General features: G+C 39.0%; 1 protein-coding gene across 4 annotated transcripts in view; it reads right to left on the bottom strand.

Moving 5' to 3' along the window:
- Positions 1-24,180, bottom strand: part of JADE3 (jade family PHD finger 3) — a 154,058-nt gene that overhangs the window by 61,589 nt on the left and 68,289 nt on the right. For all 4 annotated transcript variants that reach the window (XM_065538569.1, XM_045384239.2, XM_005593391.3 and 1 more), the window contains 3 exons: positions 17,631-17,687; positions 16,777-16,856; positions 4,070-4,227 (listed from right to left, as the gene is read on the bottom strand). In XM_065538569.1, coding sequence (XP_065394641.1) covers positions 4,070-4,227; positions 16,777-16,856; positions 17,631-17,676 — 284 coding nt within the window. In that variant the 5' untranslated portion in view covers positions 17,677-17,687. The remainder of the gene's footprint in view (positions 1-4,069; positions 4,228-16,776; positions 16,857-17,630; positions 17,688-24,180) is intronic.

The raw sequence follows: 24,180 nt of genomic DNA, 5'->3' as shown, positions 1-24,180 counted from the left end.
ACTTTGTGAATGACCCTGTTAACAGGATGAAAAGTCAATCTATAAATAGACTGGGAGAAAATATTTGCAAATCACATGTTTGACAATGGATTCATATCTCAAATTTATAAGTAATTCTCAACACTTGATAGTAAAAAAAAACAAAGAATCTGATTAGAAAACAGGCAAAAATATATTTCACAGAAAAGGGTATATGGATGGCAAATAGAAAGCTCAGTCAAAAAACCTTAAGACTAGCTCCAAGTTAAAAGGCAAGTCTGAGAATAACTTCATACCATGGGGCTAAATAGGCCTGAATTTATATAGTTCTTAAAAATGTTAATTGAACTCATTTGATTTTGAAAATCTGTTGAAGGACATGAAAACAAATTATTTATTAATGTTCCAATATAATTTCATATCACGAAGATTTAATTTTTAAGGCGACTTACAAAATCCAGAAAGTAAAATCACAAGACATAGTTTGACCCATGCAAAATGATGATAGTTAAGGGTTGCTGCGATAAGCAGCTGTGGTTGAGGAAATTAGGTACTTCAAACAAAGTTTAGGTACTCCAACTAAATCCTAAACAGGCTGAGCCTCCAATATGGCTGGCTCATATTGAAAGCCAAAAGAGAAATCCAAGGAGGATGATAAAAATATGGAGATTTCCATTAAATTCAGAAAATAAGATAAACATATTTCATAATAAAATTGTTCTCAAAGTGTCATCCCCAGATTAGTGGCATCAGTATCGTGTTGGGAGTTGTTAGAAATGCAAATTCTCAGACCTCGCACCTCAGATCTGCTGAACCAAAAACTGGGGGTGAGGTTAAGAAATCTATTCTAACAAGCCCTCCAAATGACTCTGATGCACCCTAAAATTTGAGAATTACTGTTCCATAGGAAAGGCTACATACTACAGTACAAGTCTTATTGATATTTTCTAAAAAACAGAAACTGATATACCTACCAAGAGCAACCAGTTAAGGATTTCATTAAGGAATTCAATATGATCAATAATTTAATAGTCTGCCTTGTTGTTCCATTAAAATTAAGAGTTTCATATGATAGGCAAAGAACTATGGGAAACAGAAGAGATTTACCAACAATTCACAGCACTTATAATGGTAAATATTTGCAGCCCTCAGAACAAATATTAGAGCACTGAAGCCACACATGAATTAGGAACGCATATCCCTATATTTGAAAACAACTTAAACTCTTTTAGTTCCTAAAATTACTGTTCTTAGGCTGAGTGCGGGGGCTCACACATTTAATTCTAGCACTTGGGAGGCTGAGGTGGGCAAATTACTTGAGGCTGGGAGTTTGAGACCAGACTGGCCAATATGGTGAAACCCCTTCTCTACTAAAAACACAAAAATCAGCTGGGCATGGTGGCACATGCCTGTAAACCCAGCTACTCAGGTGGCTGAGGCACGAGATCACTTGAACTCAGGAGGCGGAGGTTGCAGTGAGCTGACATCATGCCACTGCACTCCAGCCTGAGTGATAGAGCGGGACTCTGTCTCAAAAAATTAAAAAAATGAAAATAAATTACTGTTCTTAAACTGTTGCTCCATTCTTGCTACCCTACTTATCCATGGCTCACTTAACAGATAACATTTTTAAAGTGGTACATGGGCCATTTTCCACTCAGCCTAAAAGATTAAAATCACCTCCAATGAGTAGACAATTGATACTGACTTACCAACAAGACCAAAGTCAAGATGTTAGTCACACTCAATAATCCTCGGAGTATCAATGGAATGGTGATGGTCAACTCAGCACCAGGGCTGCTATAGTTGTACAAAAATACTGACAACAAGGACATGAAAACGCTCAACTCCTATGTTCATTCATGATGCTATTCTGATTTTTAGGGGGCAGGAGATGGTGCTGATGAGCCAGTAAGTTTTGAGACATATGCTGAGCAAGGCTGTGGAGCTTTAATTAACAGGGCATAGGCAGCCTCTCTGTGGGTAGGACAGCCTGGGTTTCTAGAAATGATTCCAACAAGCATTTCTGGAGCATGACTAGGTCTTGAAAACCTAGTACTAGGAGCAGAGAATTCAAGGATGTTATCTCTGCCCTTAAAAAAATCTAATATGTAATAGAAATAGATGGGTGTACAATAAGATCTACAATTTCTCACAGTAACCAGCAGGTCCCACTAGCCCCTTTATTTGGCACTCTACATTCTATTCATTCATTCATTCACTCAAACTTTTACTCAACATTTTGTTTAATGCCAACCTTTGTGTAAAGTACTGGAAACACAAAGACCAGAAAGAAAAAATGGCTTCCAAAATCAGATGCTACTCTTTAGCTGAACTTATTACTTATTACTTCCTCTGGCAGAAAAGTCTTTCTCTCCTCTTTCTTCAAAACCAAAGCCCTCTCCTACTTCAATTTTCTTCTCAGGTCTAATGCAAATGAAGGCCATGTGCTTATAGTCAACTCAATCATTCAGTAATCCCCTTTTATTTGGGTTTATGCATTTTACAAACTCTTATGTTTTTGGCCCTCTGTTTATAGGTACCATTACTCTATGTTTTTGATCCTTTATTTATAGATACTATTACTTTAAGGCCCTATATTATATATAAGTTATATATAATATGCTATATATAATACATAAGTTACATATTATATATGGTATATATAATACATAAGTTATATATAATATATACGTTATATATTATGTTATATATATTAATATGTTTATGTGTTATATGTATTATAATATATAAACATATATATGTTATATGTATTATATAAACATATATATGTTATATGTATTATATAAACATATATTATATAGGTTATATGTAGTATATAAACATATGTTATATATATTATATAAACATATATTATATGTTATATGTATTATATAAACATATATTATATGTTATATATTATATAAACATATATTATATATGTTATATATTATATATATGTTATATATATGTTTTATATATATATCTATAACTTCCCACAGTGTTTCTATACTTTGAATGTGTCTCCAAAAGTTTATGTACTGGAGCTTTAATTCCCAATGTGACAGTGTTGGGAGGTGGGGTCTTTAAGAGATAATTGGGTATTGAGGGCAGAACGCTCATGAATTGACTAATGCTGTTACAGCAGCAGTTAGTTCTTGTGGGAATGAGTTCCTGCAGGAGTGAATTAATTCTCATAAGAGTGGGTCATCATAAAAATGAGCTTGGCTCACTCTTGTGATCTCTTAAACACATGTTCACTTGTCCTCCTTCTTTTCTCACATGTTATGACACAGTATAAAAGCCCTTGTCAGAAGCTGCTGCCATGCCCTTGGACTTCCCAGTCTTTAGAACTGTGAGTCAAATACTTCTTTATAATTTATACAGACTCAGCCAGGTGCGGTGGCTCATGCCTGTAATCCCAGCACTTTGGGAGGCCAAGGCGGGCAGATCATGAAGTCAGGAGTTCGAGAACAGCCTGTCCAGCATGGTGAAACCCTGTCTCTACTAAAAAAAATACCAAAAAAATTAGCTGGGCATGGTGGCACATGCCTGTAATTCCAACTACTTGGGAGGGTGAGGCAGGAGAATCTCTTGAACCTGGGAGGCAGAGGTTGCAGTGAGCCAAGATGGTGCCACTGCACTCCAGCCTGGGTGACAGAGCAAGACTCTGTCTCTAAATAAATAAATAATACAGACTTAGGTATTGTTACAACAATAGTAAACAGACTAAGACAGGCATTATGTAATTCTGTTTCTCTCAGAAGACTAATAAATGCTACTGACTGTTGAGTCAGACTTGGAAATTCTTGTCTCCAAAATTTTATCATAATTTCAGATTGGACTTCAAATGGTCTTATCCTATGAATAATGGGCACACACTATGTCACTAAATACATGAGCCTGACTTTAACTACTGGCCTATTATAGCCTGGTAAAATCTGCTACTGGTCTGAGTGAATTGGTGAAGATGGTATGTGACTTTGTACTATAAATGCATAATTAGCCACTCTAAGTTTCTCCCCAAATGGCAGACAGATAAACATGAGAGCATTCATTCCCTAAGTCAAAGGTGCAAGCATGCAAATACCTGAGAGAAGGCTGTGGAACAGTGTCTGGACTGGCTGGTACCTGGACTCCCTTTTCCCATTCTTCCTTCCATGTATCAGCAAAGAGGTAATAGCTATCAGGATTAATGTGGTGAGAATCTGGAAGTTTCATGGCACTGATGAGGTCCTTCCGGAATACCTGGAAAGATATTGCACATATCTTGAGAAGACCATCACTATGCAACTGATACCATTCAATGTTCTCCTTTTAAAAAGGCCATCCCCAACCACTCTACTTCCAACAAAAGAAACATCTCTAACTTCCTAAATGGCCAGATCAACTTCTGTTTGGAAAGGTCTGAAGTACTGACAAGGAAGCTAGCTTATTTGGGATTTAATAAAGGGTAATAGAATCCTTCCTGAATTATTTTCTTGGGTTCTCTAAATTTAAATCAACAATATAGGTTACTCAAAACAGTCTGTATAAAACAATCCTTAACTCTCTTAAATTAAGCAACAAGTTTCACTGATAGTTAATAATTTGGGCATCACCTCATTTTAAAATTTATTTAGAAATAATTGTAGGCTTAAAGAAAAGTTATCAAATAGTACAGTTTCCATATATCCTTCACTTAGTTTCCTCTAATTGTTTACACTTTATATAGCCAGAGTTCAATTACCTAAACCAGGAAAGTAGTACTGCTATAATACTATTAATTAATGTATAGACTTCATTCAAATTTTCACTATTTTTCTCCCTAATGTCTTTCTGTTCCAGAATTTTATTTTATTTTTTTGAGACAGGGTATCAATATGTTACCTGGGCTGGAGTGCGATGGTGTAATTTTGGCTCACTGCAACCTCTGCCTCCGGGGCTCAAGCGATCCTACCACCTCAGCCTCCTGAGTAGCTGGGACTACAGACACATACCACCATGCCTGGCTAATTTTTGTAATTTTTTTTTTTTTGTAATTTTTGTAGAGGCAGGATTGACAGGTTGCCCAGGCTGGTCTCAAACTCCTGAGCTCAAGTGATCTGCCCGCCTTGGCCTCTCAAAGTGCTGGGATTATAGGTGTGAGGCACAGTGCCTGGCCTTAGAGTGCCTTTAATGAGGCAGTGGTTAAATAGTTGTGGCAATTGCCAATCTGCTAAACTACTATCTTTGGGAAAGATGGTGCTGTGGGAAATCCTTCCTTAGATCTGGAAAGTGTTTGTCAACATCCTAAAATATCTCATTATTTTCCAAGTGAAAGTCTTTACAAAATATATCAACTGATTACAAAACATAAGCCATATCTTCATACTTGACATAACTGCTTATGAAATCTGCCCTACATAGTTTCCTAACCCGAAAACATATTGCAGTGGATTGAATGGTGGCCTCCAAAAAGATATGTCCACATCCTAGTTCCCAGAAACTATGGATATTACCTTATTTGGAAAAAGGGTCTTTGCAGATGTAATTAAGTTAAGATCTTCAGGTGAAGATATCATTCTGGAATATCCAAGTGGGCTGTAAGTCGAATGACAAGTGTCCTTACAAGAGAAAGGTGGAGGGAGATTTGAGATGGAAGAGGAGGAGGTAGTGTGATCATGGAGGCAGAGATTAGAGTGATTTATTGATCCACAAATCAATGAATGCTGACATCCACCAAAAGCTGGAAGAGGCAAAGAAAGAATCTCGCTTAAAACCTATGGAGGGAGCACAGACTGGCTGATTTTTTACTTTTGGCCTTCATACTGTGAAAGAATAAATTCCTACTGTTTTAAGCTACCTCATTTGTGTTAATTTGTTATTATAGCCCTAGAAAACTAATACACATGTTTATCAAACAGAAGAGTAACTTGAAGGCTATAGACAAAGGTATACAAAAGCAGAGGCCAATGAAATGTGGTCCTTGTCTATGGCTTCAGAAATACTCAAACCTGGCCAGGCGCGGTGGCTCATGCCTGTAATCCCAGCACTTTGGGAGGCCGAAGTGGGTGGATCGCAAGGTCAGGAGATCAAGACCATCCTGGCCAACATGATGAAACCTCATCTCTACTAAAAACGCAAAAATTAGCCGGGTGTGGTGGCGCATGCCTGTAGTCCCAGCTACTCGGGAGGCTGAGGCAGGAGAATTGCTTGAACCCAGGAGGCGGAGGCTGCAGTGAGCCAAGATTGTGTGATTCCACTCCAGCCTGGGCAACAGAGTGAAACTCTGTCTCAAAAAAAAAAAAAAAAAAAAAAAAAGTAAAAAGTACTCAAACCTCCATGAAGGTGAAGTCTGGGAAACCATCATCCAATTCATACCTGTTTTTCTTAAGTAAAGGAAAACTAAATCCAATGACTATTATAATTTTCCCTTCCCCTTTAGAGAAAAACAGCAGGCATGTGATAAGCCTGATTTCAATTTTACAAGCTAGCCACATTAAAGAGCATCAGATGTAAGTTTTCTAGAGAAGCATTTTTACTTAAGGCAGAGTGTGAGAGGCTGCCTTATCTTGCTATGGAAGTCAAACATCTCAAGCATGAGACAGAACATAAAATGCTGAGTGGATGGGAATGTCAGTTCAGTACTCAGGCAGAAGATATGTGCAAAGTGATATAAAACATATTTGCCGGCCGGGCGCGGTGGCTCAAGCCTGTAATCCCAGCACTTTGGGAGGCCGAGACGGGCGGATCACGAGGTCAGGAGATCGAGACCATCCTGGCTGACACAGTGAAACCCCGTCTCTACTAAAAAATACAAAAAAACTAGCCGGGCGAGGTGGCGGGCGCCTGTAGTCCCAGCTACTCGGGAGGCTGAGGCAGGAGAATGGCGTGAACCCGGGAGGCGGAGCTTGCAGTGAGCCAAGATCACGCCACTGCACTCCAGCCTGGGCGGCAGAGCGAGACTCTGTCTCAAAAAAAAAAAAAAAAAAAAAAAAAAAAACATATTTGCCAGACTGGTCTCATTAACCTGCTTTTGATAAGAAAAGGCATTTTTAAAGTTTTTGAACTGAAAACAAAATAACTATAGCAAATCCCTATTAGTGAGGAGAATTTTATATACAGACAGTGGCACACATATACATATATATTTGTATATATTTTCATAAAGAAACAATAAAAGAATAAACCAAAAACTTAACAAAAAGATTAACTCTGCAGAGTGAGGAGAAAACAGGGAGGGGAAAGAGACTTATAGAAAAGTTACCAAAATAGTTGAGCTGAATCTAGCTGGATCTCTCAATATATTTTGTTTTACAGTTTGAAGTTTGAAGCAGGCAAATATTTTATATAATTAAAAAATCTTAGGCCGGGCATGGTGGCTCACGCCTGTAATCCCAGAACTTTGGGAGGCCAAGGCGGGTGGATCACGAGGTCAGGAGATTGAGACCATTCTGGTTAACATGGTGAAACCACGTCTCTACTAAAAATACAAAAACTTAGCGGGGCATGGTGGCGGGCCCCTGTAGTACCAGCTACTTGGGAGGCTGAGGCAGGAGAATGGCGTGAACCCAGGAGGCGGAGCTTGCAGTGAGCTGAGATCACACCACTGCACTCCAGTCTGGGCGACAGAGTGAGACTCCATCTCATAAATAAATAAATAAATCTTAAAGGAATATGGGTCTGGGACAGACTACCTGGATGGGCATACTGGTTTCACTACTGAGTAGCTTTCAGCAAGTTATCCAAATTCTGAGTCTCAATTTATCTATAAAATGGGGATAATAACTCTCACCTCATAAGGGTTGCAAAGATTAAATGGGTGAACCTGTATAAAGGACTTAGCACAGTATGGAGCTCATAGTAATTTCTAAATAAATGCTAGATGGTGTTATTTTATTATCATCATCATAGCATTCCTTCTAAAATCAGAAACAAGTATATAACTGAGTTCTTCTCCATAGTCCACAAAGTAATTGTTGATGGGGTAAGAGAGATATGAGTTCACAGCTCAGTTAAAATGTGCATGGTTTGGCTCCCAAAGACACAGTTCCCAAGCAAGAGCCCCATCAAGAACTTTAACCAACATTCCAAAGGCCACAAGGTAATGTAGAAACTTCACAAAATAAAACATAGCCATTTGTTGCTAAATTAAAGATAATGAAGGAGGGACCTAGATGCTGACCCTGACCTTTCTAGGTAATGAAGTTGAGAAGTTTTACAAGTTCTTAATAGTGTGTCTATTTTACATGCACTGGTAGTTTTCCCAAAAGTTCCTGAAACAAAAAGCCTTTGTACTTACCAGATAACTGTTCATTTATGGTCAAAGAGGGGATTCACTGGCTAACATACAGTCCAGAAGCTATGCCAAGCCCAACACTGTGTGCACATCTGGCCTGTCAGATGCTTGCAGAAACAAAGGAGGCCTCACTATGAATTCAATTAGAACATCAATGCTCAACCTGCCAGAGCCACAAAATGAAAATGCCCTTTGCAGACAACTCTGACTTTTATTGCTCTCATTAACATCTCTCAGTTGGCAATTTTTTAAAGCACAGCTCCTCTGAACATTTGTGTGACATTTTTCATAGGAAAAGTCAAAACATTAACTTCCTGTATGACACAAAGAGGAACACTGTCTGGTCCATGTGAATAAAGCAGAGAGACTGATCAAGTTTGATTCAGTCACTGAAATCTGAAGCTATACATAACTGACCACAAACTGACATGTCACCCCAAAAGCATAAAACAGCCACAAACTGGTAATTATATTTAAGCAAAATGAATTAATTATAATTATACAATCTTTAGGCAAAAAGTTGTCAGGTTAAGAAGAATCAATAGCAGAGAAAACTTAGCAAAGAACACTGTGCCTAAAACCCTTAAAAACTCTGTTCTTGTATTGTCAAGACATTGCATCCCACATTGATTTTTTTCAATGAATCAAAAAGCTTATTCAATTTCTAAATTTAAAACTTTAAAACCCATGGAAATATTTTTCAAATAGTTTAAAATAACTCTCAGGTTTCTTATAAAGAATAAACAGAACATTTTGATGGCTATGGGCTAACACCAATTGCAACATCAGTTACCATAAAGCAATGCACCTTTGGGTTGCTTAAGTTGGATTATTCCCTTTCCCCCAAATCAAACAGAGATGTAATGGAGAATGGGGAGCAACAAAGTCTGATTTAGAGATCTGAGCAGTTTTAGCACAAGAAATGACATCTGAAGGCTGCTTTGCAAATTATTCTCCCTTCCCTCAATGTCCCCTTTTGTGTAATAAGTATGCACTTGTAGCTCAGTGCTCTTTATCTGCTGCAGGTCAGAAAACCAAATAATTAAGCTTGTTAGAAATATAGGTACAATGATATAAACAGGCTTTACTAGAGAGTATGTAGTGCTCTCCACTGAATTAAAATATATGAGCTTTCATTCTGTTGCTATGAAAGTCTTGGATAATAAAGAGACTCCAGGCCTACAGATGATATGCAGTCAATGTTTTAAGATAGGTTGATATGTTTTACACACCAGACTAGTAGTCGAAAATACCCTAGCTTCTGATAACAAATGGAAGACTTTTTAATAGTCTCCCAAAGTGCTGGGATTGTAGGTATGAGCCACGGCACTCAGCCAGTTACTATGTACTTTTTCTAGGGATTAAAAAAACCAACAACAACTTTAAAGTATGGGCCCTTTTAAGAATCAGATAAGGCTACTATCTCAGAAAAAAATTAACAAAGAACATACCCTTAAAAATCTGTATACAATTTCCAGAAGGTACACAAAGCCCCTGAACCATACAGGGGATTCACATATCCCTAGGAAACTCTTCTCTACGGGATAAATTAGAGGGAGACTTGCATAAGAATCTCACTGATACACTAAATACCAAAGAAAAATATGTATCTTTTAATGCAGCCAATTAATCCTCTGCAAAAAGGATAATTTATATTGCACGTCAGTGACTAATTCCCAGTAAAATCGTAAGGCTCAAGAATTCTGGTTTTGTCTCAGACCTGTAGTCAGAAAACAAAACAAAACAATCTCCCGTTTTTATAAGAAGCAAATGGCAGGACAGGCAGCAAATTAACAAATTTTCATGAACCCATCAGAGAAATGAATCACAGCACAAATAGCCAATTCAGAGAGACAGGTGCCTGCAGGGAGACACAGGGCAGAGCATTTGGTTACCTGTGGCAGAAGCCACAGCAGGAACATTAAACTAGAAATTTTGAATCGCTGGATGCTGTGTGGGGACTGATAAGAATATGAAGTTCCTGGGGGCTGTAGTTATGGGAGGGGGGTCCCAACCGCTTGCAAGCTTTTTCTTCAGAAACCCAATTCCGCTCACACAGAGAAGCTGGGGTGGGGGGCGCGGTACCTGGAGAAAGCACCAGAGCGGTGCTGTCTGGGTACTTGGTGCTTAGTACCCTGGTTCCCTTACCAAACAAAAGGCTTCATCTGCAGGGGAAGGGTATCAAGTGAGGGCAATGGTGCAGTTTCATCACTGCTGGGAGAAGGGAAAAGCATCCAGCCTCAGCCTCCCTGTGTTACCTAAGGGGCAAAAAGGTAACCTACAGGAGCGAGAACCTCAAGGACAAAGGCTGAGAACATCAGAAGGTATCTGCTACAGGCCAATGAGGGAATAGGGGGCAGGGGCAAAAAGGCTCTACCTGAAGACTACCTTCCCCACCACCACTTCCACCCCCAGAAACAAGACCCCTATGCACCCTAAAGACTAAGAAAGAGTTAATGAGAAGATTAGCGAATGCTGCCCCTCCCCCATACCGTCTACTATGCTAAAGCCTCCAGGGATAATACATTGGCTAACAGCTTGGGAGAGCTGCAAGAGACAAAATTCCTATGAGGACAAGCACAAAGAGACCTTGAGCCAAGAGGAGAGACAAAAACAGGGTCACTAGAAGAAGTTGAAGTCTGTGTTACAGCAATAACAAATTTCAAACACTCTCATATATTGCTGGTGTGACTGAAAAATGATGAGCCCCTTTGGAAAACAGCCTCGTAGTTCTTTAAATAGTTAAATGGTTAAGTAGAGTTACTATATGACCCAACAATTCCACTCCTATGTGTGTAATCAAGACAACTGAAAATGCACGTCAACACAAAAACTTGTACCTGAATGTTCAAAGCAGAATTACTCATAATACCTCATAAGTGGAAACAACCCAAATGTCCACCAACTGATGAAGAGATAAACAAAATGTGTACTGATAAAATGTAGTATCATTCAGTCATAAAAAGAAACGAAGTGTCCAGGCACGGTGGCTCATGCCTGTAATCCCAGCACTTTGGGAGGCCGAGGCGGGTGGATCACCTGAGGTCGGGAGTTCAAGACCAGCCTGACCAACATGGAGAAACTCTGTCTCTACTAAAAATACAAAATTAGCCAGGTGTGGTGGTGCATGCTTGTAATCCCAGCTACTCAGGAGGCTGAGGCAGGAGAATCGCTTGAACGTAGGAAGTGGAGGTTGTGGTGAGCCGAGATCGCGCTATTGCACTCCAGCCTGGGCAACAAGAGCGAAACTTTGTCAAAAAATAAATAAATAAATAAATAAATAAAGGAAGGAAGGAAGGAAAGACGGACGGACGGACGGACGAATACATGCTATGAGAGGTGAAAACACTATGTTCAGTGAAAGCCGCCAGACACAAAGGGCACGTGTTGTATGATTCCATTTATATGAAATGTCTACAATAGGGAAATCCATAGAGAAGGAAGGTAAATTAGTGGTTGCCAGGGGTTGCAGGTAGGGAGATGGGGAATTACTGCTAATGGGTAAGGGGTTTCTTTCTGAGGTGATGAAAATGTTCTAAATTATTATTGTAATGGGTTACACAACTCTGAACATACTAAAACCCACTGAATTATACACTTAAAATGGGTGAATTGTATGGTACGAGAATTATATTTCAAGAAAATATGTTAAAAATGTCTTTTAAAAAAGGGTGATTATTGCAGTGTCAATGTACACCACCTGAGAGGTCTTGCTGTTCACTCTCTCCCAGCAATAATGAGGCACCTCTCCTCCTCAATGTGATGTTTGCAGACTGGGTAGGGAGCCTGGGCTGTCACCATCACCCATCAATAAGGTGGTACTTTCACTACCACCATATCCTCCATCATCAGTGGGGGCAACAAGGTGGTGGGAATTTCCACCTCTATGAAGCAGTAGAGACTCCCCAGTCCTGCTTCCCAGAGAAATAAAGAGCTAGGATGGGGAGCTTAGGAATTCAACAACAGGTGGTAAAGAGTCAGCAGCCCTCTTCCCCACTGGCCTGGTTATAGCGGAGGACTACTAAAACAGAAGATTTAAATAAGACTCAGTGTCTAATGACATAATACTGAAAAAGTCCAGGATACAACTGAAAATCACTCATCATACTAAGAACTGGGAATGAGAAGAGACAACCAACAGGCATCAACACTGAGATCACACAGATGTTAGAATTATCTGACAAGGATTTTAAAACATCCATGATAAAAACGTTTCAACAAGAAATTACAAACACTTTTGAAACAAAAAACAGAAAGTCTCGGTGAAGAAATGGAATATATAAGAATAACCAAATGGAAATTTTAGGATAGAATTTTAGGATGCAATTACTGAAATAACAAACTCATAAGATAGGCTCAACCAATGAATGGAATTAATGAAAAGACGACAGAACCGATGAACAAGAGAAATTATTCAATCTGTTCAACAGAATATACACTGAAAAAAAAAAAGAAAAGTGCCTGAGGGACCTGTGGGAAAATAATAAAAGGTCTACCATTCATGCAACTGAAGCCCCACAAGGAGGGGAAAAAGAAGGTGGAGTTGAAAAATATTTGAAGAAATAATGGCTGAAAATTTCCCAAACTTAGTGGAAGATATAAATCTACAGATTCAAGAAGCTGATTAAAGCCCAAAGAGGATAAGCCAAAAGAAATCCATGCCCAGGTACATCATAATCTAACTTTAAAAAACTAAAGACAAAGAAAAATCTCAAAAACAGCTGGGAATGAAATGACTACCTAGAGGAGAACAACCTATCTGAATGGGGGCAGATTTCTCATCAGAAACCATGGAGGCCAGAAGGAAGTAGCATATTTTTCAAGTGCTGAAAGAAAAGTACTGTCAAACCAGAAATCTATATCAAGTGAAAATATCCTTCAAGAATGAAGGAGAAATCAAGACATCCTCAGATGAAGGAAAACTAAGAGAATTTATCACCAGCAGACCTATCCTAAAATAATAGCTAAAGGAAATTCTTCAAACAGAAACAAATGAACAAAAAAGAAAAATGGGAACATCAGAAATAAAGAAGCGTACAAATATGTCGTATTTCTTAAGTGAACCTTAAAACAATTGTCTGAAGCAAACAGGTGCAGCAAATAGGGCCAGGAAAATCAGAAATTGAGAGAAAAGTGATACTCACGCTATCAGAAATAGGGCATAAACTGACGCTTTGAAAAAAGCAGTCAATGGTGGCTGGGCGCAGTGGCTCACGTCTGTAATCCCAGCACTTTGGGAGGCCAAGTCGGGTGGATCACGAGGTCAGGAGTTCAAGGACAGCCTGGCCAAGATGGTGAAACCCCGTCTCTACTAAAAATACAAAAATTAGCCAGGCGCAGTGGCAGGCGCCTGTACTCCCAGCTACTTGGGAGGCTGAGGCAGGAAAATCGCTTGAACCTGGGAGGTGGAGGTTGCAGTGAGCCGAGATTGCACCACTGCACTCTAGCCTGAGCGACAGAGCAAGATTCCGAATCTAAATAAATAAATTAATTAATTAAAAAAAATAAAAAGCAGCCAATGGCAATATTGCTTCAGTTTCAGGAGCCAAAGAGGAAGAAAGAATTCACAGTGGTTCCATCTGATTCCTCAAAAGCTGCTTTCAGACTCACCTGTGAGTAGTGTGTGCTTGTTACCTTTGCCAATTTCCACTTACTTTTACTTCTCTTCTTTTACCAAGGGTTCCTACTATATTCTTCTTGCTGCCTGGGTTCCCAGCCCCTGTTCAATTCCAGGTTTGTTCTCTTTATTCTTGAGTTTTGTTCTCACTTCATTATGGAAACTTTGATTATAACTACTCATGAGAAAACACTGATGCTGTCCCATATTTCTTAACTGCCAAAGTTTCAACAAATGTTTACTATACAGTTATTGTACCCTACATAATATGTCCAATGCATATGGGTTAATAAAACAAGATTCAGCATGAATAAAAACTTGAATGTCAGTTCTGCTTTTTCAAATGACCCTGGGCAAATAAATTTCTCTGAGCCTCATCACCTGCAAAACAAACAAACAAACAAACAAAAAACTGGAAAGTACCTACTTTATAGTGTTACTGGAGGAATAGAACAGGAGTATATTACTTCCCTGATGTGCTTGATTATAAAAATCACCTGAGTCACTTTTTAAAATCCAGATCCTAGGCACCTTTCTTGGAAATACTAATTCAGTAGTGTCACAGGGTGGGGTAAGTCTGGAATCATTATTTTAAACAGGCATCCAAGGAGAGTCTCATAACTGTTTAAATTTGGGAAACTAATGTAAAGCTTTTGGCACATAAAACTTCAATAAATGGTAGCTATGAGAGATAGGTATGATAATGTCCATGTTATGCTGACAAATTATTTCAAAGAGATGAAATAAGCCAGCAAAGCAGAACATGGGATCAAGCTCTTCTAATGCAAAGGCTAGTTTTGTCCTACAATATCACCAGGTTTTCCTTTTTATAACAGATTAAATATAAATGAAAACAATTTGCTTTCAGCAGCCCAGGTCCCCTATCCCTTGCAACAAAAAGACTACTATTCCCACTGCCTGGGAGGCAGTAGGCCTCAAAATCCAAAGCCCTTGAATTGCCTTATGTCCTAGGACCAGCTGTCCTCCTAAAAGGGTAGGTAGCAAGGTTTCTTTCTCACCATTCTGTAGTCAAAGTCTCCTCTAGACAGATGGGAAATTTCTTCCACTCCTGTTTATGTGTGTTATATTCCCTAAGTTTTTCTGTATGACATGGACATATATAAATAAACTTTTACTTCTATTGTGCCCAGAAAAATCCCTGGCAAAAGAAATGAAAAGTGACCTCCAAGGAAGAGAGACATGCTCTCTGGTGGACACACCCAAAAGTAACCCACAAAGAGTCACTCCCTTTCTATTAAGGCAGTGGGACCTGTGACTTGCTTCTAAACAACAGAATATGGCAAACATGATGAGATGTCATTCCTTTGATTAGGTCACATTATATAGCAAATGTGATGGGGATGCCACTCCCATGATTATATTATGTTATGTAACACTCCATCTTAGCTGATCGGAGGGAAAGACTCTCCTTGTTGGCTCTGAATAAGTATGCTGCCATGTTGTGAAAGGATCTATGGAAAAGGCCATGTGGCAAGGAACTACAAGTGGCCTTTAGAAACTGAGAGTGCTCTCTGCCAAAAGCAAGAAGGAAAACAGAAACCTCAGTCCTTTAGCTCCAAGGAGACAAATTCTGCCTACAACATGAGCTTGGTGGCAAATTCTTCCCTAGGCAAGCCTCCAGATGAGAACACATCCCATTTTCCACAGTGATTTCAGCCTTGAAAGATCCTGAACAAAGAATCTAGTCACACCATGCCCAGATTACTGACCCATAGAAACTGAGATATAAGTGTGTGCTGCTTTAAGACATGAATTTTGTGATAATTTGTAATGCAGCAATACATAACTAATATATTTTCTGTTCTTTTACAGCTAAGGAAGTCTACTCATAGTAGAAGTGAAGATACACAAGGTCATTTTATCATCATTTAATTATCACAGAGGAAAGTCTGTAGGATTCACTAAACCATGATCAAGTTGAAGGGGAACCCTGGCACTTTGCTGCCTTTTGTGGAAAAGATGACCAGCCTCATAAGGATTGACCTATTCGTTCTGGGCCAGCAGTGATCCAAAGGCTGTAAGGACCCATCACAGCTTCACAGATCATGACCCATACAATCTTTAATGTAGTCCTACTCACCTACCCCTTTCTGTACTATCTCTCCTCACCTGCTAACTTAGCTTTTTCCAATCATAGGCCAGGCTATCTCTAGGTCCTTCTCAATTCCCCTAGTCTGGCTCTCTTTGACTTCCTGGTTACGGGAGGAATATTCTAAAGCCAGGCAATACGTGTCACCACAGTGTGAAGATGATTGAAATCACAAAATGAAATCACAGTGTGAAGATTATTGTTCTCCTAAAGGAGACAGAAAATGGAATCTTTCTTGGAAAACAAATAAGTTCATCAGGAAACAAGCCTACCCACTGACACATTCTTTATTCTTCACATCTTCAGATTCTGGGTACTGTTGGTATATAGTTAGGAGGCAGCCATCTATCCTTTTAAAAGTAGTCTTAGTTTATTTAGTATTGCCATAAAGGAATACCTGAGGCTAAGTATTTATAAAGAAAAGAGGTTTTTTTTAGCTTATGGTTCTGCTGGCTGGAAGGTTCAAGATTGGGCAGCTGGTAAGGGCCTCAGGCTGCTTCTACTCATGGTGGAAGGCCAAGGGGAGCTAGCATATGTGGAGATCACATGGTGAAAGAAGAAACGAGAGAATGGGAGGAGGTGCCAGACTCTTTTTAACAACCAGCTCTCAAAGGAACTAACAGAGTGAAAACTCACTTACCCCTTGCACTGGGAGGGCACTAATTTATTTATGAGGGATATATTCTCATGATCCAAACATCTCCCATTAGGCCTGCACCTCCAACATTGGGATATAATTTCAACATGAGGTTTTGGGAGACAAGCATCCAAACTATAGCTTAAGTCTAAAAATCGAGAATATGATCTCACCTCAGCAGGTTTCTTGTGTTCATTTGGAATTTTTGACTTGATCCTATACATTGAGCCAGAAGTAAAGGAAGTGGAAGGACCTGTAAAAGATAATTAGAAAATAATACTGAGATGCATTACCTACTAATATAACTAAATGTCATAAAACTAAATGTCATCCAAGAGAATATGAAAAATATCATGGAGAAACCAGAGAGCTCATACCACTGAAGAAAACAGTCAAACTGCACTGAAGAATGCCTCATAATGGAGTTTAGTGACATTTATAGATGATCTCCTACAGTGCAAAAGCTTCAACAATGCTAAGGATGAGATTATCTGATTTGGTATAATCACACCTCATAATGTTCTGCAATAACACAATTCATATTCCACTTGAAGAAAAAGTATCTCCAAAAACAATTGGAAAAACTAAAAATGTGGAGCAAGTAATCTGTGTATACTTCAGCGCTTCCCCAAAGGCTATTGCTAATAAGGTTACTGCCTTTTACAAATGATGACTGACTCACAGTCAAACACTTAGTACCTAAGCTACAATTAGAATCAGGGCCTACAATTTATGCTCTTGTACTTTTCTTCTTTCTAGAGTAGCTCTATTAAAGCATTACTAGATTTGGCTTTTGTTGTTTACGTAAATGAAAAGTGAAAACAGTTATATGCCACACACAACCAATTCTTCTAATTTATCTATCTCTAATGAAATTTAAATAAGAAAATGGTGCCCTGAATTTTCCTTCTCAGAAACATTTTTTAACCATTGAAAAAAGCATGAAATGGCTTATCCTCAAATGAAAGGAAAAATCCCCAAGGGATATAGATAGAAAGGTTACCAGCTGCCAGCCAGTTCTACTCACTCTCGTCTGAACTGTCACTGCTGCTGACAGGCCTATGGCGTTTCATCCTGGAGCATCCTGGGAAAGAGAACAACACTGAATAAAACAGTTCACACGCACCCATCCCAGAGGGCAGTCAACACTGTCCCACAGATTCCAGAAGTAGCAGCAAGCAAATCACGCAAACTGAATGATTTTTGTCAAGAATATTCTCAAATGACTTAGAGTAATGAGAGAAAAGTACTACCAAATCTTTCAATACAAAGCATGTCAAAGACTAGGAAAGGCCACATTAGCCTTAGGAGGAAGCCCAAGCCACAGATGAGTGGTACAGCACTAACTGGAGCCTCAGATGTGGCCACATGGCCACTGTCGACCAAACCAAAGGGTGGGGCAGCCATGGGGCCATAACCAGTCAGTGATCCCCAGTAAGAGAGGAACAGAAAAGAAAAAATCAGTCATGAGGGCAGGGCCATCAAGAGCCAAGGTTTGAAAAGCATGAGACATATTTGACTGAAGAAAGAAAAAGTGAGGCATATCCACCTTTAAGAACATGACCACACTAATTTTCTGCCTGCCCTTTATCCCTCTCTCTCTCTCTTCCTGTCCCCATATCCCAAATAAGTAGCCTAAAGTCATAATTATATATATACTACAGGGAATGTTAAAGAAAGCTCCTATATTGTGAAAAGTAAATAAAAATGCTTTGGACTAAAACTTCTAACGGTTCAAGTGTACTTCCCTGAGTATGGCCAATGACAGATAAAAGAAAGAAGCATCACCCTTCTGGGAACACACTAGCACTGGAGTGTAAGAAAAAAGGAAGACACAGTTAAGCATTTTAAGTCACAAAGGAAGAGCTGAAAATGTAAACTTGAAAAGACAGCAATACAGTCAGTGACTGACATTCTTTTATGTGCCACAACATACAACATGCTACCAGGGGCTATCATGATTCCATAATGAATAAAGGTCAAGGCTACTGCCTTCAAGCTATTTACAATCTACTAATGAAGTAGCAATCCAAGTACAAGGCCACTCTGAGCAATTAAGAGTAGCAGCAATAAAACTGTATGTTAAAAAGCTTATAGAGTTCCACTTCTGGCATAACAGCGTGAGCAGCTCCGTGGACGACCCTCTTCCCAGCGAAACTGGTGAAAGTTATTTCAATTAAAAAAAAACAAACAACCATTTAAAGTCTCTGGAAATGGTTGTAAGGGCATACAGCAAATGAAGAAGCACTTATTCAAGAAAATCTACTAAAATTCAGAAAGTAAAGTCAAAGTCTGCAGTATTTGGATCTAGAACCACTTCCTCCATCTTCCCTCCCAGCACAGATCTCATGCCAGAGTAGAGTAGCCAAGAACACAGTGTTCCTTCTACCCCAGCTCCCAGCTTCTTTCTTCCTGGGAAGAACAGGATGTTGGCATCTCTTATCCTGTTCCCAGCTACTTTTGCTGAGGCTACGTTACAGGATAATGTAGCTGAGAGGTGGGGGCTCCCTTCTTCCACCTAGCCCCCAACTCATGGGATGGAGGCTAAGCCTTGGGTGTTGTGCCACCAAGAATACCAGAGCCTTGATTGCTCTGGCGTTACCTTGTGGGGTAAGGGTTCTATACCAGAAGAGGCAAACCTGGGAGACCTGGGGCTGACACTCAGAGGGAAGCTCACCATTTGTCTCCACCCCCTGTGCCAGAGCTGTGGCTCAAAGATTTTTCCCAGGGAGAGAGGCAGGGCATAGAATAGGGGACTTCAATTCTCCTGCAATAAAACTGACTTCATTTGCAACTGAGTGTACAGAAGTTCAAGCCTAGGCTGCCTAATATGCCAGAGAGAACCAGGGAAAGAGATAGCCTCTTGAGGTCGGAAGAAATCTCAAACACTGATCTCAGAAACTATCTTCAAAGGAGCCCTAATTTGATTGGATCAGTTTGTGGAGCAATTTATGTTCCAGGACATGATTAAAACAACAGAGCAGCTGGGCGTGGTGGCAGGCGCCTGTAATCTCAGCTACTCGGGAGGCTGAGGTAGGAGAATTGCTTGAACCCTGGAGGTGGAGGTTGCAGTGAGCTGAGATCGCGCCATTGCACTCCAGCCTGGGCGACAAGAGTGAAAATCCATCTCAAAAAAACAAAAACAAAAACAAAACAAAACAAAAATCAAGAGCAACCAGTCAACAATTAGTAGACCATAACAGCATGGTGTGGTCAAGTAAAGAGACAGCCAAGGAGAGCCTCACCAAAACCACTGTCATCCCAGGGTGACTGTGGGCATATACAAGCTTGTACCCCCGAAGAGCAACATTAGAGGTTTCATACTGCAGGGTGAGAATGGGGGTTGAGGAAATAGCCTTCAATAAAATAATCCAGCCAGTTACTAAAGCAGTAAATAAGCAAATAATAATAAAGAACCCTGGTGGAGGGGGTAGTACCCACAATTGTTACAATATATTATCCAAAATGCCCAGTTTCCAACAAAAACTTAAGAGATATGCAAAGAAACAGGAAAGTATGACCCATACAACCACATGTCAGATTTAACAGGCAAAACCTTCAAATTAGCCATATACGTATGTTCAAAGAACTAAAGAAAACCATGATTAAAGAAGTAAAGGAAGGTATGATGACAATATTTTACAAAACAGAGACTATCAATAAAGAAATAGGAAATATAAAAAATAACCAAATAGAAATTCTGGTGTTGAAAGCACAATTGAAATGAAAAATTCACTGAAGGGCCCCAACAGTAGACTGAATAGGCAGAAAAAATTAATGAACTTGAAGTAGGTCAACAGTGATTAGGCAAGTTGAAGAACAGATGGAAAAAAGAAGAATAAACAGTCTCAGAGAAATGTAGAACACCATTAAGTTCATCAACATATACATAATGAGAGTACCAAAAGGAAAAGTGAACGAGAAAGGAGCAGAAAAAATATTAGAAAAACTTGCCAAATTTACTGAAAAACATTAATTTACACACTCAGGAAACTCAAAGAACATCAAGTAGGATAAACGCAAAGAGATCCAGAAAGAGATTCCTCATAGTAAAATAACTGAAAGCCAAAGACAAGGAGAAAATCTTGAAAGCAGCAAGGGGAAAAAACAACTCATCACTTACAAAAGAAGCCCAATAAAATTAACAGCAAACTTCTCAGAAACAATTAAAATTAGAAGACAGTGTGAAAACATATTGTATCCTTTGGTGATTGGTTGCACATATCTGTGAACAAATTAAAATAACTGAATTGTATACTTTAAGTGGGTAAGCTGTATGGTATATAAACTATATCTCAAAGCTGTCATTTAAAAAACTAATCAAATTAGTACAAGTATCAGGACCATTAACTAAGGTTCTGTTTGTCCTGTAGTCAGTCAATTGAATATTTTAAAAAAAGAGAATGTTAGCCTCCCATCATGTAAATTTTTGGGGCTACATTTGGCTCTCTGGTGCAAAATTTCATTCAACTCTCTTCAGAAATGCAAACAAAACCAACAGTAACAAGAAGATACTTCCTATTAAAAAGTAATAGTGGGGAATTTAAAGTCACAATGAATGTAGAAATTTAAGCAGAAATAAAAGTAATACATTTTCTAACTATTCTCCACTGAATGCACAGATCTACTTAGAGTAGCGCTTCATTTGTCTGATATCACGGGGATGTTGCATATATAAAAACTGTTCAGATAAATAGTATACTCAAACATATAAAATCCTATTTTAACAGAAGCTTTTCTAAAACACCTATTTATTAGTTTTCTAATGTTACAGTAACAAATTACCACAAACTCTGTGGTTTAAAACTACATAAATTTACTATCTTACAGTTTAGTGGGTCAGGATTTTGACACAGGTCTCACAGAGCTAAAATCAAGATGTCATCAGGGCTGTGTTCCTTTCTGGAGGCTATAGGGGAGAACTCATTTCCTTGCCTATTACAGCTTTTAGAGGACACTCGTACTCCTTTGATCTTGGCTGTCTTCTTCCATCTTCAAGGCAAGCAACACTGCATCTCTCTGATCCCGTTTCTGTCATCACAGCTCATTCTCTGACCCTTCTGTTCTGCTTCCCTCTTCCACTTTTAAGGACCCATGTAATTACATTGGACCCACCGAGATAATCCAGGATAATGTCCCTATTTTATAGTCAGCTAAATAGCAATCTTAACATATTCATAGGTTGCAGAGATTAGGACATGGACTTCTCTGCCTACCACAACCTAACACACAAAATGTAACTCAAAATGGATCACAGACTTAAATGAAAAATGTAAAGTTATAAAATATTTACAAAAAGCATAAGAAAAAGTCTTCAGGATCTAGGGCTAAGCAAAGAGTTCTTAGACCTGACACCTAAAGCATGATTGGCAAAGAAAAATGTGTTTTCATTAAAAGTAAAGACTTTTGCTCTCAGAAGCACATCCAGGGCAACTTGAATCTATGCTGCTGAGTTGTGGTCTTCAAACTTGGCCCAAATAAACTATCTTCTTATATTTTTTAAAAAACTTTTGCTCTGAGAAAGACCCTGCTAACAAGATGCAAAAGCAAGCAACAGAATGGGACAAAATATTTACACATATTACACACACGTATAATATCAAATGTTGGAGAAGATGTGAAGAAATTATCATTCATACATTGCTGGTGGGAATGTAAAATAGTAGAGCTAGTCTAGAAAACATTTTGGTCATTTCTTAGAAATACTATATATGTAATATTTATTATAAAACACATATCTGACAATGAACTTATATTCCAGCATGCGTAAGGAACTCTCAAAATTCAACAGTAAGGAAAAAAATGACCTAATTAAAGATCAACAGATGGGCCAGGCGTGGTGGCTTGTGCTTGTAATCCCAGTACTTTGGGAGGCTAAAGTGGGCGGATCATTTGAGGTCAGGAGTTCGAGACCAGCCTGGCCAACATGGTGAAACCCCCATCTGTACTAAAAATACAAAAATTAGCTGGGTGTGGTGGCACGCACCTGTAATCCCAGCTACTCGGGAGGGTGAAGCATGAGAATTGCTTGAACCTGGGAGGCAGAGGTTGCAGTGAGCCTAGGTCGCACCACTGTACTCCAGCCTGGGTGACAGCGAGATTTTGTCTCAAAATAAATAAATAAATAAATAAATAAATAAAAAATCAGCAGACATTTTATCAAAGAGGAACACAAATGGCAAATAAGCACGTGAAAAGACATTCAGTATCACCAGCCATTAGGGAAATGCAAATTAAAATCACAAGATATTATTACACACTTATTATTACAATAGTTGAAATAAAAAATAGTGAAAACATCAAATCCTAGAGAAAGCGTAGAGAAACTATATCACTTATACATTGCTGGTGGGAATGTAAAATAGTATAGCTATTCTAGAAAATATTTCTGTCATTTCTTTGAAAATTAAATATGCAACTATGACTCAGCAATTGCACTCCTGGGCATTTATCCCAGAGAAATCAAAGTTTATGTTCCCACTGAATATACTGAATATAACCTCCATATGGATGACTCATGATGGGATCAAGGGCAACAAATGTCATAGAAAAAACATTTTTATTTCCTAAAAATCTCAGTGAAGAAAACCAACTGACCATGGACCCTCTCTCCTCACCTCCCTGAGAGTTTCAGAAGACCTAAGACTTCTTGTGAGATGGATACTCCTCTCATCTGAAGTTCTGGGTATGTGTACTTTGGATAAAACAGTTTCTCCATGTTCTATAATATTCTGTTCTTTAAGTGAAAGAGTCATCAAACTGTTCATGACAGAGGGAGATTTTAAAGAATAGGCAAAATTTGGCATTTTTAAAACAATTACAGTAACAACTATTTTTTATTACAGATGGAAACAAAAAATCTTGTATTATTAGTAAAAAAGCCTAGGTAACAGATTATCTAATACGAGTAACACCAGTCCTGGGAAATAAGAAAATGAGTCATCAATGACTTTTAGAAAAGAAAATCAAGTTAATTTTTGGGTCTGGGCTGTTTAAAGTTCAGTGATTTGTTTGTCCATTTCTGTGACATACTGCTGTTTTAATTATTGTAGGAAAATGACAGAAAACAATAAATATCAGCAGAATGATTCAATGATGGTAAATCTTTATATCTCTATTTTTATTTCTACACATATCAGCAGCAGCCATTTTACAGATGAGGAAATTGGGGCTCAGAAGCATTAAAGCGACACACTTAGAGCAACATGGCCACCAGGGGGCAGGGCAGTCAGGTACAATGACAATGAGCACTCCAAGGTGATCCAGAAGCCAGAGGACAGGCTGGAGGAATGACAGCAAGAAAGGTGCCCCTTCTAAGCCCAATCTCCTCAGCATGGCTTGCGAGGTCCAGTTCTGGCTCCCAGTCTCTCAGGCCTCATCAACTGCTGTTCCCTCCACCCCACTCCAATTGTTCTGCATATACTATGCCCCATGTGATTCCATGAACACATTCATCTTGTTTCATACTTGCTTGCCAGCCTTTGCACAGGGCTCTTCCTTCTACCTACAATTCCTCCCCATGTTTTCCTTGACCAGCCCATTTTCCCCAACCCTGGTTCTATTCATTCATTGGATGT

This window comes from Macaca fascicularis, chromosome X, assembly GCF_037993035.2.
Source record: "Macaca fascicularis isolate 582-1 chromosome X, T2T-MFA8v1.1".
Lineage (NCBI taxonomy): Eukaryota > Metazoa > Chordata > Mammalia > Primates > Cercopithecidae > Macaca > Macaca fascicularis.
The sequence above is the reverse complement of the archived record's forward strand: the minus strand, read 5'-3'. Positions and strand labels throughout refer to the sequence as shown.